Below are 17100 nucleotides of genomic sequence, written 5' to 3'. Positions count from 1 at the left end.
ATGGGAACGTAGACCGACCGGCCAATTGAGAGCTTTGCCTTACGGCTCATCTCCTTCTTCACCACAACGGATCGATACAGCGTCCGCATTACTGAAGACCCTGCACCGATCCGCCTGTCGTTCTCACGATCCACTCCTCCCTGTATCATGGACAAGAGTCTTAGGTACCTGAACGGATAGTGTGCCTAAAAGTGGACAAAAAGCCAAGGCATTCGGTGCAGAAGCAGAGCTCCAGGTGGACCAAAACAGCGCAGCCCAGCAGCAATAGTTCAACCAAGGATCCAGAGCCTAGAGACCCTTTGTTAACGTCTCCGGTTTTGGAACATTTTACCTCCCGGTGAAACATACCATCCATCCATCCATCCATCTTCTTCCGCTTATCCGAGGTCGGGTCGCGGGGGCAGCAGCCTAAGCAGGGAAGCCCAGACTTCCCTCTCCCCAGCCACTTCGTCCTGCTCCTCCCGGGGGGATCCCGAGGCGTTCCCAGGCCAGCCGGGAGACATAGTCTTCCCAACGTGTCCTGGGTCTTCCCCGCGGCCTCCTACCGGTCGGACGTGCCCTAAACACCTCCCTAGGGAGGCGCTCGGGTGGCATCCTGACCAGATGCCCGAACCACCTCATCTGGCTCCTCTCCATGTGGAGGAGCAGCGGCTTTGCTTTGAGCTCCCCCCGGATGACAGAGCTTCTCACCCTATCTCTAAGGGAGGGACCCGCCACCCGGCGGAGGAAACTCATTTCGTCCGCTTGTACTCGTGATCTTGTCCTTTCGGTCATAACCCAAAGCTCATGACCATAGGTGAGGATGGGAACGTAGACCGACCGGCCAATTGAGAGCTTTGCCTTCCGGCTCAGCTCCTTCTTCACCACAACGGATCGATATAGCGTCCGCATTACTGAAGACCCTGCACCGATCCGCCTGTTGTTCTCACGATCCACTCCTCCCTGTATCATGGACAAGAGTCTTAGGTACCTGAACGGATAGTGTGCCTAAAAGTGGACAAAAAGCCAAGGCATTCGGTGCAGAAGCAGAGCTCCAGGTGGACCAAAACAGTGCAGCCCAGCAGCAATAGTTCAACCAAGGATCCAGAGCCTAGAGACCCTTTGTTAACGTCTCCGGTTTTGGAACATTTTACCTCCCGGTGAAACATACCATCCATCCATCCATCCATCTTCTTCCGCTTATCCGAGGTCGGGTCGCGGGGGCAGCAGCCTAAGCAGGGAAGCCCAGACTTCCCTCTCCCCAGCCACTTCGTCCAGCTCCTCCCGGGGGACCCCGAGGCGTTCCCAGGCCAGCCGGGAGACATAGTCTTCCCAACGTGTCCTGGGTCTTCCCCGTGGCCTCCCACCGGTCGGACGTGCCCTATACACCTCCCTAGGGAGGCGCTCGGGTGGCATCCTGACCAGATGCCCGAACCACCTCATCTGGCTCCTCTCCATGTGGAGGAGCAGCGGCTTTACTTTGAGCTCCCCCCGGATGACAGAGCTTCTCACCCTATCTCTAAGGGAGAGACCCGCCACCCGGCGGAGGAAACTCATTTGGGCCGCTTGTACCCGTGATCTTGTCCTTTCGGTCATAACCCAAAGCTCATGACCATAGGTGAGGATGGGAACGTAGACCGACCGGCCAATTGAGAGCTTTGCCTTCCGGCTCAGCTCCTTCTTCACCACAACGGATCGATACAGCGTCCGCATTACTGAAGACCCTGCACCGATTCGCCTGTCGTTCTCACGATCCACTCCTCCCTGTATCATGGACAAGAGTCTTAGGTACCTGAACGGATAGTGTGCCTAAAAGTGGACAAAAAGCCAAGGCATTCGGTGCAGAAGCAGAGCTCCAGGTGGACCAAAACAGCGCAGCCCAGCAGCAATAGTTCAACCAAGGATCCAGAGCCTAGAGACCCTTTGTTAACGTCTCCGGTTTTGGAACATTTTACCTCCCGGTGAAACATACCATCCATCCATCCATCCATCTTCTTCCGCTTATCCGAGGTCGGGTCGCGGGGGAAGCAGCCTAAGCAGGGAAGCCCAGACTTCCCTCTCCCCAGCCACTTCGTCCAGCTCCTCCCGGGGGGATCCCGAGGCGTTCCCAGGCCAGCCGGGAGACATAGTCTTCCCAACGTGTCCTGGGTCTTCCCCGCGGCCTCCTACCGGTCGGACGTGCCCTAAACACCTCCCTAGGGAGGCGCTCGGGTGGCATCCTGACCAGATGCCCGAACCACCTCATCTGGCTCCTCTCCATGTGGAGGAGCAGCGGCTTTACTTTGAGCTCCCCCCGGATGACAGAGCTTCTCACCCTATCTCTAAGGGAGAGACCCGCCACCCGGCGGAGGAAACTCATTTCGGCCGCTTGTACCCGTGATCTTGTCCTTTTGGTCATAACCCAAAGCTCATGACCGTAGGTGAGGATGGGAACGTAGATCGACCGGTAAATTGAGAGCATTCCCTTCCGGCTCAGCTCCTTCTTCACCACAACAGATCGATACAGCGTCTGCATTACTGAAGACGCCGCACCGATCCGCCTGTCGATCTCACTCCTCCCGGATGACAGAGCTTCTCACCCTATCTCTAAGGGAGAGCCCCGCCACCCGGCGGAGGAAACTCATTTCGGCCGCTCGTACTCGTGATCTTGTCCTTTTGGTCATAACCCAAAGCTCATGACCATAGGTGAGGATGGGAACGTAGACCGACCGGCCAATTGAGAGCTTTGCCTTCCGGCTCAGCTCCTTCTTCACCACAACGGATCGATACAGCGTCCGCATTACTGAAGACCCTGCACCGATCCGCCTGTCGTTCTCACGATCCACTCCTCCCTGTATCATGGACAAGAGTCTTAGGTACCTGAACGGACATATACGCCAGGGGATCTGGTTTGGTGGCTGCAGGATTAGGTCTCTGCTTTTTGCAGAGGATGTGGTCCTGATGGCTTCATCTGGCCAAGATATTCAGCTCTCACTGGATCGGTTCGCAGCCGAGTGTGAAGCGACTGGGATGGGAATCAGCACCTCCAAGTCCGAGTCCATGGTTCTCGCCCGGAAAAGGGTGGAGTGCCATCTCCGGGTTGGGGAGGAGATCTTGCCCCAAGTGGAGGAGTTCAAGTACCTCGGAGTCTTGTTCACGAGTGAGGGAAGAGTGGATGGTGAGATCGACAGGCGGATCGGTGCGGCGTCTTCAGTAATGCGGACGCTGTATCGATCCGTTGTGGTGAAGAAGGAGCTGAGCCGGAAGGCGAAGCTCTCAATTTACCGGTCGATCTACGTTCCCATCCTCACCTATGGTCATGAGCTTTGGGTTACGACCGAAAGGACAAGATCACGGGTACAAGCGGCCCAAATGAGTTTCCTCCGCCGGGTGGAGGGGCTCTCCCTTAGAGATAGGGTGAGAAGCTCTGTCATCCGGGAGGAGTGAGATCGACAGGCAGATCGACAGGCAGATCGACAGGCAGATCGGTGCGGCGTCTTCAGTAATGCAGACGCTGTATCGATCTGTTGTGGTGAAGAAGGAGCTGAGCCGGAAGGGAAAGCTCTCAATTTACCGGTCGATCTACGTTCCCATCCTCACCTACGGTCATGAGCTTTGGGTTATGACCGAAAGGACAAGATCACGGGTACAAGCGGCCCAAATGAGTTTCCTCCGCCGGGTGGAGGGGCTCTCCCTTAGAGATAGGGTGAGAAGCTCTGTCATCCGGGAGGAACTCAAAGTAAATCCGCTGCTCCTCCACATGGAGAGGAGCCAGATGAGGTGGTTCGGGCATCTGGTCAGGATGCCACCCGAACGCCTCTTTAGGGAGGTGTTTAGGGCACGTCCAACCGGTAGGAGGCCACGGGGAAGACCCAGGACACGTTGAGAAGACTATGTCTCCAGGCTGGCCTGGGAACGCCTTGGGATCCCCCGGGAAGAGCTGGACCAAGTGGCTGGGGAGAGGGAAGTCTGGGATTCCCTACTTAGGCTGCTGCCCCCGCAACCCGACCTCGGATAAGCGGAAGAAGATGGATGGATGGATGGACGGACATATACGACCCCTGGTTATTCTGGAATCACCAGACTTGGAAGATGTAACTTCAGTCGTTTTATTCTGTAGAAAAAAAAACATACTACACTATATTGCCAAACGTATTTGGCCTTCCATCCAAATGATGAGAATCAGGTGTCCTAATCACTTGGCCCGGTGTATCAAATCAAGCACTTAGGCATGGAGACTGTTTCTACAAACATTTGTGAAAGAATGGGCCGCTCTCAGTGATTTCCAGCGTGGAACTGTCATAGGATGCCACCTGTGCAACAAACCCAGCTGTGAAATTTCCTCGCTCCTAAATATTCCAAAGTCAATTTTATTATAAGAAAAATGGAGAGTTCGGGAACAACAGCAACTCAGCCACCAAGTGGTAGGCCACGTAAACTGACAGAGAGGGGTCAGCGGATGCTGAAGCGCATAGTGCAAAGACTTTCTGCACAGTCAGTTGCTACAGAGCTCCAAACTTCATGTGACCTTCCTTAGTAGGGGATAGCGGGGGGTGTATATTGTAGCGTCCCGGAAGAATTAGTGCTGCAAGGGGTTCTGGGTATTTGTTCTGTTGTGTTAATGTTGTGTTACGGTGTGGATGTTCTCTCGAAACAGTGTTAAAATTGTTTATACGGTCACATGAGTGTGACCTGCAAATGTTGACCAAGTATGCATGCATTCACTTAAGTGTTTGTGGAAAGCCGTAGATATTATGTGATTGGGCCGGCATGCAAAGGCCTTTAAGGTTTATTGGCGCTCTGTACTTCTCCCTACGTCCGTGTACACAGTGGCGTTTTAAAAAGTCATACATTTTACTTTTTGAAACCAATATTGATAATTTCCGATATTACATTTTAAAGCATTTATCGGCCGATAATATCGTCAGTCCGATATTCTTGGACATCTCTAATATATATATATATATATATATATATATATATATATATATATATATATATATATATATATATATATGTATATATATTAGAGATGCGCGGATAGGCAATTATTTAATCCGCAACCGCATCACAAAAGTCGTCAACCATCCGCCATCTACCCGTTCTAACATTTAATCAAAACCGCACCCGCCCGCCATCCGCCACCCGCACGTTGTTATATATCTAATATAGACGATGCAAGGCATTAGTGAGGTTATAAAGCTTTTGCCTGTTAAAGAAAGGAGACTGATCCAATGCAGCACAGACATTCAATGCGTGCCACGCTGTCACCAGTGCGCAATCATCTGGGAGCCGCGCTGAGCGCACCTCTAAGCGCGTGGAGGTGCGATGTCCCTCGCACCCGCGGCGGCTCCAGCCGGGCTCGCGCCCGAGGCTTCAGCGCGCACCGCGGCGGCCATCCTACTCGTCGCGGCCTAGCCCTCGCGGCTCTCGCTGCCGGCGACGGCCGGGTATGGCCCCGACGCTCCAGCGCCATCCATTTTCAGGGCTAGTTGATTCGGCAGGTGGGTTGTTACACACTCCTTAGCGGGTTCCGACTTCCATGGCCACCGTCCTGCTGTCTATATCAACCAACACCTTTTCTGGGGTCTGATGAGCGCAGGTAAGCTGCGCGGGCGGAGCGCACGGAGTGACCCCTGTTACAAGCCCCCGGCCACGGGGGTGGCGGGCAGGTAAGCTGCTTACCTGCTGCGCGTGACGCCGGCCGCGGCAAAGGCGGACGAGGCGGGGTGTCGGTGCGGTGGGCGCGGTGGTGACCCTGGACGTGCGTCGGGCCCTTCTCGCGGATCACCTCAGCTACGGCTCCCGGTGGGGCCCTCTCGGGGGAAGGGGCCTCGGTCCCGGACCCCGGCGAGGCGTCCCTTCTCCGCTCCGTAAAAGTGTCCATCTCTTTTTTTTTTTTTTCTTCTGTTGTGGCATATGCTGCAGGTGCCTGCTCGTTTTTTCGTATGTGGGTAACAACATTTAACTATGTATATATATTTCCGAATTGGTTTAACTGCCACCCGCCTGAATCTATTTAAAATCAAATTTTTTTTTATTTCAACCGCCCGAACCGCGGATAATCCGCGGACTCCGCGGTTGTGTCCGCAAACCGCGCATCTCTAATATATATATATATATATATATATTCCTCGCGCACTAATTGACTGAAAGAGTGTGCACTTAATGTCACGTTATTGATGGAAAAATGCATTTTTAGACAATACGAGCGGCTAGGCGACACAGAGAGTAACAAGCGGTAGAAAATGGATTAGAAAGGACGGATTAAAAAAATAAAAATTAAATTAAATTAAAGCTGCAAGCAGCATTGGTCGGGCCCACATATTTGGCAGGTGCTAGTCCCAAGTGTCCCAATACTTTTGTCCAGTGTAAGTGTCCCAATACTTTTGTCCAGTTGCCCAATACTTTTGTTCAGTGGTAGTAGTTAGTGTCCCAATACTTTTGTCAAGTTGGAGTCCCAAGTGTCCCAAGACTTTTGTCCAGTTGTAGTCATAAGTGTCCCAAGACTTTTGTCTAGTGTACCTACCTTGTCTGCATTGTGTGGGCACGCTGGTGCTTCCTGCTTTTAAGCAGCCATCTTGAAAAAACAGCAGCGCAGCAGCATCAGTGCAGCGGTTCTTTGAAGGCTCATAAAATCAAAACCGGAGCAGTTAGAAAAAATATTTCGATAACTTTTATTTGGAAGGGTTCAATCTCTCTCCTGTGTTAGTTTAAAGCTAAAACGACAAAAGCGCTCAGAGGAGATAATGTTTGAAGAGGAGTGACCGGTTTATAAAAAAATGTTGTTTTGAAGGGGAAATTGCAAACTTCCTGTTGATTTTTGCTGAGGGTGTCAATTTATGAAATGTAGGTCTAAGTAAGACCTACATAAAGGTTTTTGTTTCATGTCTTTCCGACTTTCCCAGTGGGAGTTACAGGCAGTTTTATCATTTTTTTCTTCCGAGGAGCAGTTTTTTCTGCGTTTTATTAAACAATTGCGGTAGAGCACAATTTTTAGATTTGGGGTTAGGTTTTTTCATTAGATCGCAATTTTTGCCATTCCTAATGTGTGTGTTCAGTTTGGTGAGTTTTGAAGCATGTTAAGGGGGTCAAATTACAGCTCAAAGAGGCAAAAGTGACTGTTTTTAGTACTTTTTTGTCTTGAAGGGGGAATTGCCAACTTCCTGTTGATTTTAGCCCGAGGATGTACATTATGAAATATAGGTCTGAGTCAGACCTACATAGAGGTTTTTGTTTCATGTCTCTCCGACCTTCCTAGTGGGAGTTACAGGCAGTCTAGTTTTTTTTTCCCTAGGGGGCGCTAGAGCGCAATTTTGAGTTTTGGGGTTCGGTTTTTTTATTAAAAGGTAATTTTCGCAGGTCCTGATGTGTGGGTCAAATATGGTGAGTTTTGAAGCATGTTAAGTGGGTCAAATTACAGCTCAAAGAGGCGGTCGGTATAATAATAATAAAGAATAATAATAAAACCTTACAAATTCAATAGGTCCTTATGTCCCATTGCATAAGGACTCCCTTTGGGAGTCCTTATGCAATGGGCCATGCGGGCCCTAATAAATATATATATTTCTTTTAAACTTGGGACTTCCCGTGGGTTGGATTTTGGACGCTGGCGGGCTGAATTCGGCTGACTCCGTCCACAATACAACACATTAGCAACGAAGAAGAGGGTGTAAATTAAGCCCCATGCTGACATCCACCTGGCATGCAGCCATCCTTTCTCCCCACCCCTTAGTTGCTTGTCACTCTTACTCACGTCCCACTTCCACTGAGCACCTGCAGAGAGAAGATGGCAAACAACACCATCACAGCAGCATTGAAGCTCAGACTTTGATCAGGATCGGCAACTTCAATATGCTGAAATATGATCTCACAAATATCATTCATTGCCAATTTCATTTAAGCAGGAAGTGTCTGCGACTTGTCTGACGGGAACAAATAAAAAAATGGTCTTAGTCTTGCCTGTGACATCTCTGATTTGTAATCCAAGTGCGTATTACCTGCCAAGGGATGGTTTTGAAGATTCCGCTTCTGTTACTTCTAACAAGATCTAACACAGATCCAGTTGTGAAACTGATCTATTTTAATGAATCATTGTCTTAATTGCTCTTGCATGAATCCATCCATCCATCCATCTTCTTCCGCTTATCCGAGGTCGGGTCGCGGGGGCAGCAGCCTAAGCAGGGAAGCCCAGACTTTCCTCTCCCCAGCCACTTCGTCCAGCTCTTCCCGGGGGATCCCGAGGCGTTCCCAGGCCAGCCGGGAGACATAGTCTTCCCAACGTGTCCTGGGTCTTCCCTGTGGCCTCCTACCGGTTGGACGTGCCCTAAACACCTCCCTAGGGAGGCGTTCGTGTGGCATCCTGACCAAATGCCCGAACCACCTCATCTGGCTCCTCCCGATGTGGAGGAGCAGCGGCTTTACTTTGAGCTCCCCCCGGATGACAGAGCTTCTCACCCTATCTCTAAGGGAGAGCCCCGCCACCCGGCGGAGGAAACTCATTTCGGCCGCTTGTACCCGTGATCTTGTCCTTTCGGTCATAACCCAAAGCTCATGACCATAGGTGAGGATGGGAACGTAGATCGACCGGTAAATTGAGAGCTTTGCCTTCCGGCTCAGCTCCTTCTTCAGCATAACGGATCGATACAGCGACCGCATTACTGAAGATGCCGCACCGATCCGCCTGTCGATCTCACAATCCACTCTTCCCCCACTCGTGAACAAGACTCCTAGGTACTTGAACTCCTCCACTTGGGGCAGGGTCTCCTCCCCAACCCGGAGATGGCACTCCACCCTTTTCCGGGCGAGAATCCATGGACCTTGGAGGTGCTGATTCTCATCCCAGTCGCTTCACACTCAGCTGCGCACCGATCCAGCGAGAGCTGAAGATCCTGGCCAGATGAAGCCATCAGGACCACATCATCCGCAAAAAGCAGAGACCTAATCCTGCAGCCACCAAACCGGATCCCCTCAACGCCTTGACCGCGCCTAGAAATTCTGTCCATAAAAGTTATGAACAGAATCGGTGACAAAGGGCAGCCTTGGCGGAGTCCAACCCTCACTGGAAACGTGTCCGACCTACTGCCGGCAATGCGGACCAAGCTCTGACACTGATCGTACAGGGAGCAAACAGCCACAATCAGACAGTCCGATACCCCATACTCTCTGAGCAATCGCCACAGGACCTCCCGAGGGACACGGTCGAATGCCTTCTCCAAGTCCACAAAACACATGTAGACTGGTTGGGCAAACTCCCATGCACCCTCAAGGACCCTGCCGAGAGTATAGAGCTGGTCCACAGTTCCACGACCAGGACGAAAACCACACTGTTCCTCTTGAATCCGAGGTTCGACTATCCGGCGTAGCCTCCTCTCCAGTACACCTGAATAAACCTTACCAGGAAGGCTGAGGAGTGTGATCCCACGATAGTTGGAACACACCCTCCGGTTCCCCTTCTTAAAGAGAGGAACCACCACCCCGGTCTGCCAATCCAGAGGTACCGCCCCCGATGTCCACGCGATACTGCAGAGTCTTGTCAACCAAGACAGCCCCACAGCATCCAGAGCCTTAAGGAACTCCGGGCGGATCTCATCCACCCCCGTGGCCTTGCCACCGAGGAGCTTTTTAACTACCTCAGCAACCTCAGCCCCAGAAATAGGAGAGCCCGCCACAGATTCCCCAGGCACTGCTTCTACATAGGAAGACGTGTTGAATGTTGTGTTCTGCTAAATGCAAAATCTTGCCTCAGAGCCTGCATTACACTTCAACATGTAAGAAAAAAACCAAATAACTGTGTCCCGACATTTAATACAACCTCATCATTACTGCATTATAACTCAGCACTGCTGAACAATGTTTTTTTTGTCAGCTGAGCCTAATTGGAAGATTCCAGCGTTGTTGTGTTCCTGACTGTACTTGCAGTTTCCGCAGAAATCATTGGAAGGCTTTTGGTCTCGTCAACACTTTTTTTTCACTGACTTCAAAGTCGTTGTGTGTCTGAAGGAAACACTGCACTCAGCTGGAAGACACCTGGAGGGTGCGGTGTGCGAGGGTGGTGGTGGAAAATCTACTGAAGACATATGATTACTGTTCACTCCGGTAATTGGCCCTACATGGGGTCAAACTCCAGGCTGCTGTAACAACAACATTAATCATATGGACAGACATAAAAGAAAGCAGAAAAGCCATAGAAAGCAAAAATAGAATTTCTCAGTGTTTATTGGCACTGCCAGATGGGTATTAACCTTATTTAGGACACACAGTAGGGACAAGTGGTAGAAAATGAATGGATGGAAGTAGGCCAAACCTGAAGAATTAAAGCATTCTAAAGACATAACATCATTTTGACTTTTTTATTTATTTTTTGCTTATCTCGTCTGTCAGAATATTTGTAGAATGAATAGAACATTTTTATTCTAATTTGAATATTGTAGTTTATTGTCAGGACGAGGAGTTTTTCGCAGCTTGCTGCGAGATTTGTTCTCCCGGGATGCAAGCGGACTAGGCTTGAAGGTAGGAACATATTTTAATCCCTACTCAAAAACTCAACAGAGTACAAAACAAAAAGGCTCACAAGACGAAGGCAAGCTTAACGCAGGAAACAAAAGCTAAGACTTAGCATGAACTATGGACATCCATCCATCCATCCATCTTCTTCCGCTTATCCGAGGTCGGGTCGCGGGGGCAGCAGCTTAAGCAGGGAAGCCCAGACTTCCCTCTCCCCAGCCACTTCGTCCAGCTCCTCCCGGGGGATCCCGAGGCGTTCCCAGGCCAGCCGGGAGAGATAGTCTTCCCAGCGTGTCCTGGGTCTTCCCCGTGGCCTCCTACCGGTCGGACGTGCCCGAAACACCTTCCTAGGGAGGCGTTCGGGTGGCATCCTGACCAGATGCCCGAACCACCTCATCTGGCTCCTCTCAATGTGGAGGAGCAGCGGCTTTACTTTGAGCTCCCCCCGAATGACAGAGCTTCTCACCTTATCTCTAAGGGAGAGCCCCGCCACTCGGCGGAGGAAACTCATTTCGGCCGCTTGTACCCGTGATCTTGTCCTTTCGGTCATGACCCAAAGCTCATGACCATAGGTGAGGATGTGAACGTAGATCGACCGGTAAATCGAGAGCTTTGCCTTCCGGCTCAGCTCCTTCTTCACCACAACGGATCGATACAGCGTCCGCATTACTGAAGACGCCGCACCGATCCGCCTGTCGATCTCACGATCCACTCTTCCCCCACTCGTGAACAAGACTCCGAGGTACTTGAACTCCTCCACTTGGGGCAAGATCTCCTCCCCAACCCGGAGATGGCACTCCACCCTTTTCCGGGAGAGAACCATGGACTCGGACTTGGAGGTGCTGATTCCCATCCCAGTCGCTTCACACTCGGCTGCGAACCGATCCAGCGAGAGCTGAAGATCTTGGCCAGAGGAAGCCATCAGGACCACATCATCTGCAAATAACAGAGACCTAATCCTGGACTATGGACATGAACAATGAAACTAAAAACATGAAAAAAACTCACTAAACTGTGGCTTGAAACAAATAGCAAGAACTATGGACATGAAACAAAAGACCCACTGGACACGGCATGAATCGAACAGCATGACTATGGCAAGAAAAGTCAAAACAGAGCATGGAAAGATCATCACATAGTATCAAGAACTATGGCATGGACAGAGCGATGTCGCCAGACCGACTAACTGACAACGACAGCCTTGAAAAATAAGCTCCTGATTAGACAGATTAGAACAGGTGCGTGCATAAGGCAGGTGAAACTAATGAGTAGTCATGGAAACCAAACAAGGGAGCGCAAACAGGAACTGTGGAGTCTTAAACAGAAAATAACAAAAACCATGATCCAGATCACAGATCATAACAGTTTATGTTATGTTTATGGTCTGTGTATTTGCTGATATTTTAGTTTTATAGGTACATTGTGTCCAATATCAAACATGGAAGCTACATTGACAAATCGAAGGATTTCTGCCTCTGTGGATATTCTTCGAAGAACCAGTGTCCTTCACCTAGCTTACTTGCAAGATAGGTGAAGTCGTCAACATACTCTATGTCATGTTCGTCTATAGCAGTGGTTCTTAACCTTGTTGGAGGTACCAAACCCCACCAGTTTCACATGCACATTCACCGAACCCGAACCGTAATCATAAAAGGATGTCGTTAAATTAAAGAAATACTAATAGATATATATTTTACAAACAGAAAGTTACAGGAATGTACACATAATCCCATGTTTACATCTCATTGTGCAACATGTGAATGTTTTAGTGGAAACTAAATGCGATATCTGAAAGGGGTACACATTATTTCCAAAGTAGGACCCCCCCACCCAGACATATAATACTAGTACACAGCTCATGAAAAAAAATATGTTATAGTCATTGTAAGTGGGCCAAAACACTTATATTAGAAAATAATCTCATGGAAATGACTGTTGTCATTTGATTACAATAATAAAACATTTAACTTGTTATTTAGTCAGATTTGGGACAGGTGTGCTGCAGGTGTGACCACATGTGCTCCACCGAATGCTCAAGGAGTTTTTGCACTTGCTCACACATATGGGAAATTAGAGGGAACATTGTTTGGGGGTATTCATAATACGCCGATAGGGAGAAGTTTTTATTTACACGATGAGTCGGGCGTGTCTTGACCTACGCGGCGGAGGCTCTGCCGAACCCCTGAGACCGACTCACCAAACACCTAGGGTTCGATCGAACCCAGGTTAAGAACCACTGGTCCATAGTGAGTGGTGGAAAGTGTTGTATTTGTCCAACGGCCATGGCCTTGGTCTATTCGTGGCTTATCCGTGGTCCGATTTTTCCCCCGTGCTCATGGAGATTGTTGGTCATCTCTTGGAGTGCACGCTGAGTATGGCTAACCAGAGCCAGGTCATCCGCAAAGTCTTGGTCGGTTAATCTGCCCCCTCCCCACTTGATGGCAAAGTGTGCCCCGGTGACGGACTTCTTCATCACAAAGTCAATGACCATGATGAACAGCAATGGCGACAGGATTGATTGATTGATTGATTGATTGATTGATTGATTGTGACTTTTATTAGTAGGTTGCACAGTGAAGTACATATTCCGTACAATTGACCACTAAATGGTAACACCCGGATACGTTTTTCAACTTGTTTAAGTCGGGGTCCACTTAAATTGATTCATGATACAGATATATACTATCATACTGTGGATATTGGAACAGTGTAGGTCTGACTTGGTAGGATATGGACAGCAAGTAGTGGGCAGAGAGAGAGAGAGAGAGAGAGTATTTTTTAAGGGATCTGGATTGGGCCGTTATGTGGCCATTGGCTTTCGGTTTAGCTATTTTGCGGGTGCAGAAGGTTAGATAGTGGTCGCTAAGACCACAGATCATGACCCCACTATTTTTTATTTTAGGCCGGTCTGAAGTGAGAATGAGATCTATGGTTGATTGGGTGGAATCACACACCCTTGTAGGTAGCGTTATTAGCTGGGAAAGACCGTGCAGATTACAAAACCTGCTGTAGGATCTGAAGACAGGCACATCTCTGCGTTGAATATCTGTGTCCAGATCCCCAGTTATAATTTTCTCCACAATGTCCGCCCCAGCCAAGCACTCCTCCAGAGCCCCATAGAAATCACTCTGATTAGGGGGTCTGTAAACAGTCCCTATTAGTACCGGCTTGGCGTTTTTAAATTTGATTTCCGCCCACACAGACTCCAGGTCATTGTGGTTAAGATCAGTGCGAGTTATGTATTTAATATCTTGGTGAATATACATACAAACTCCCCCACCCGTGTTTATTCCTGTCCTTTCTGATAACTGAAAAGTTTTCTATTTCTATCTCTGAGTCAGAAACACTTTGATCAAATTTGGTTTCAGAGAAACATAGGATTTTTACCTTCGTGTTGAGGAACATTTCTCTGATTTGGATGCAACCCTGCCTCACACCGGTCCAAATGTCCAAGTCATTGGTTGTGCCGTTGTTAGTTTTGACTCTGCAAGTAAGTAAGTGATGAACACAAGGTGGCGTTCATCACTGGTTGCATAATTAGTAATATTTACATGTTAACTACGTTTACTTGGAATACATTGGTGAGGTCACGTTAACAACCCATATCTCTCCCACGACAAATACTGTTGTTATGGTTACGAAAGACTGAGTTCAGTTAAAATCATTCCTAACAGAAGCTCGTTGTGAGGTTAGAAATGAATAATTATTTTGAATGTGCAGTTGCCTCACCAAACTACTCGAATTTAAATGTTTCACCTAACCATACTTGCCAACCTTGAGACCTCCGATTTCGGGAGGTGGGGGGTGGGGGCGTGGTGGGGGGTGGGGGCGGGGGGCGTGGTTAAGATACATATATATAAGAAATACTTGACTTTTAGTGAATTCTTCTATATATATATATATATATATATATATATATAAATAAATAAAATAAATACTTGAATTTCAGTGTTCATTTATTTACACTTATACACACACATAACACTCATCTACTCATTGTTGAGTTAAGGGTTGAATTGTCCATCCTTGTTCTATTCTCTGTCACTATTTCAGAACACACACATTATACAAATATACATTATAAAATCAATAAGAAAACGGGAGCTCTAATTTTGGAGTCTGAATTAGGATCAGAAGTTCCTATATAAACATTGCGCACTCACGTCGCTTTTTTGTATTGATTACTGCAGCTGTGCGCTGGATTCATTCACAAATACAAACTACAACTCACAAACACTTTAGAGTTAGGCTCCACCATCAGAATGTGTACTTAAACGTATAAAGATCACATGGATATTATTCAGTGAGTTGATTCACCAAAACTAACCTGTTATACAGGAGGAAAAAGCACACAGAATTGTTCACAGACTGGTCGCGCTCATCAGAATGACAAGACACTTCCGGTCTGCAGGTGATAGCATTCAATTGGGAAGAAACGCCCTACTGCCCCCTACTGACCAATGTGAATACTGATAAATGTGTAATGACAGCTACAAAAACGAATTCAAACCACAAAATAAAATAAATAAATCAACACAAAAATGTGACACATTATGGGTGGGTCACATATGCATGTACATACACAAACTGAACTTTAAAACAGGAATATTCTGTTAAATGAAGTGTTAAATGACGTTAGTAATGATGGGGTCAAACCGATGTTCACAGGTGCAGGCTGCTGACGTACGCAGAGGACCTCCCTCAGATATCTGTGGTGTTCATCTTTGTGAACGAGGCCCTGTCCGTGATATTGCGCTCCGTCCACAGCGTGGTGAACCACACTCCAGCTCACCTGCTGAAGGAGATCATCCTGGTGGATGACAACAGCGACAGTGGTAAGCACTGCTTCGTTTAACTCGATTATGAACATGGGTAATAATGACATTCTTCTCAGTAATTGTTAATCTTTTCCTCAATGGTACCTTGCTGCTGTCCAAAGAAAACCATCTAACTCCTATGCGACGTCAGACTTTCTAATATTGTTATGAAGCAAATTAAACATGCATGTTTGACTATTACTAAGTAATATTAGACGTCAATTATTAATGTTGATTTAGACAGAGAATTGGTCAGGTTTCATTTCATTCCACCAATCAGATGCAGTCACTGGTGACGTTGGACCAATCAAAGCGTACTAAGCGCTTGCTTAGGGCCCGAATAGAAAACGCTCTATAGCCCGCAGACTTTTTTTGGGCTCTGGGAATCACTAATAAGCCAGAGTTCTTTGAACGCAGATTTCTTGCCGGGACATATGGTACAATACAATCAGCAAGATAGAATGGAGCTAGACCGTGTAGTATTTTATACGTAAGTAGTAAAACCTTAAAGTCACATCTTAAGTGCACAGGAAGCCAGTGCAGGTGAGCCAGTATGGGTATGTTTATAAGTATATAAAGGTATATACAGTATAGGTATGTTTATAAGTATATAAAGGTATATACAGTATAGGCGTAATATGATCAAACTTTCTTGTTCTTGTCAAAAGTCTAGCAGCCGCATTTTGTACCAATTGTAGTCTTTTAATGCTAGACATAGGGAGACCCGAAAATAATACGTTACAGTAGTCGAGACGAGACGTAACGAACGCATGAATAATGATCTCAGCGTCGCTAGTGGATAAAATAGAACGAATTTTAGCGATATTGCGGAGATGAAAGAAGGCCGTTTTAGTAACACTCTTAATGTGTGACTCAAAGGAGAGAGTTGGGTCGAAGATAATACCCAGATTCTTTGCCGAGTCGCTTTGTGTAATTGTTTGGTTGTCAAATGTTAAGGTGGTATTATTAAATAAATGTCGGTGTTTAGCAGGACAGATAATCAGCATTTCCGTTTTCTTAGCGTTGAGTTGCAAGAAGTTAGCGGACATCCATTGTTTAATTTCATTAAGACACGCCTCCAGCTGACTACAATCCGGCGTGTTGGTCAGCTTTAGGGGCATGTAGAGTTGGCTGTCATCAGCATAACAATGAAAGCTAACACCGTATTTGCGTATGATGTCGCCTAGCGGCAGCATGTAAATACTAAAGAGTGCAGGGCCAAGAACCGAACCCTGAGGAACTCCGCACGTTACCTTAACATAGTCCGAGGTCACATTATTATGGGAGACGCACTGCATCCTGTCAGTATGATAAGAGTTAAACCACGACAAGGCTAAGTCTGACATACCAATACGTGTTTTGATACGCTCTAATAAAATATTATGATCGACGGTATCGAAAGCAGCGCTAAGATCAAGAAGCAGCAACATAGATGACGCATCAGAATCCATCGTTAGCAGTAGATCATTAGTCATTTTACGATTTAAGCTTGTAGGTTAAGGTACGAATGTAGTTGACGGTAACAACGCGATGTTAAGCAAACTTAGAAATGAACACATGGCAATATTAAATGTTATTAGTCGTGATTCTCCAAATTCAGAGACTCTAAAGAAGAGTAATCTCTGCATTACTCCAATTGTTGCCGTTTTAATTATTTTCTGTATTTAAAGGTCCATGCACTAGTTTTTTGCTGTAGTTTGGATTTATCGGAGTTATGTTAAGTTTGATTCTCACGCAATAAATCGTCAATTGGCACATTTCGATGACATCTGGCCAGAGGTGGGTAGTAACGCGCTACATTTACTCCGTTACATCTACT

General features: G+C 47.6%; 1 protein-coding gene across 1 annotated transcript in view; it reads left to right on the top strand.

Moving 5' to 3' along the window:
• Nucleotides 1-17100, top strand: part of galnt9 (polypeptide N-acetylgalactosaminyltransferase 9) — a 331066-nt gene that overhangs the window by 58401 nt on the left and 255565 nt on the right. The window contains exon 3 of the mRNA XM_061985891.2: nt 15133-15299. Within this exon, the coding sequence (XP_061841875.1) occupies nt 15133-15299 (167 nt within the window). The remainder of the gene's footprint in view (nt 1-15132; nt 15300-17100) is intronic.

Source organism: Nerophis lumbriciformis, linkage group LG12, assembly GCF_033978685.3.
Source record: "Nerophis lumbriciformis linkage group LG12, RoL_Nlum_v2.1, whole genome shotgun sequence".
NCBI lineage: Eukaryota > Metazoa > Chordata > Actinopteri > Syngnathiformes > Syngnathidae > Nerophis > Nerophis lumbriciformis.
Note: the sequence above shows the minus strand (reverse complement) of the source record. Positions and strands in the feature narration are given on the sequence as shown.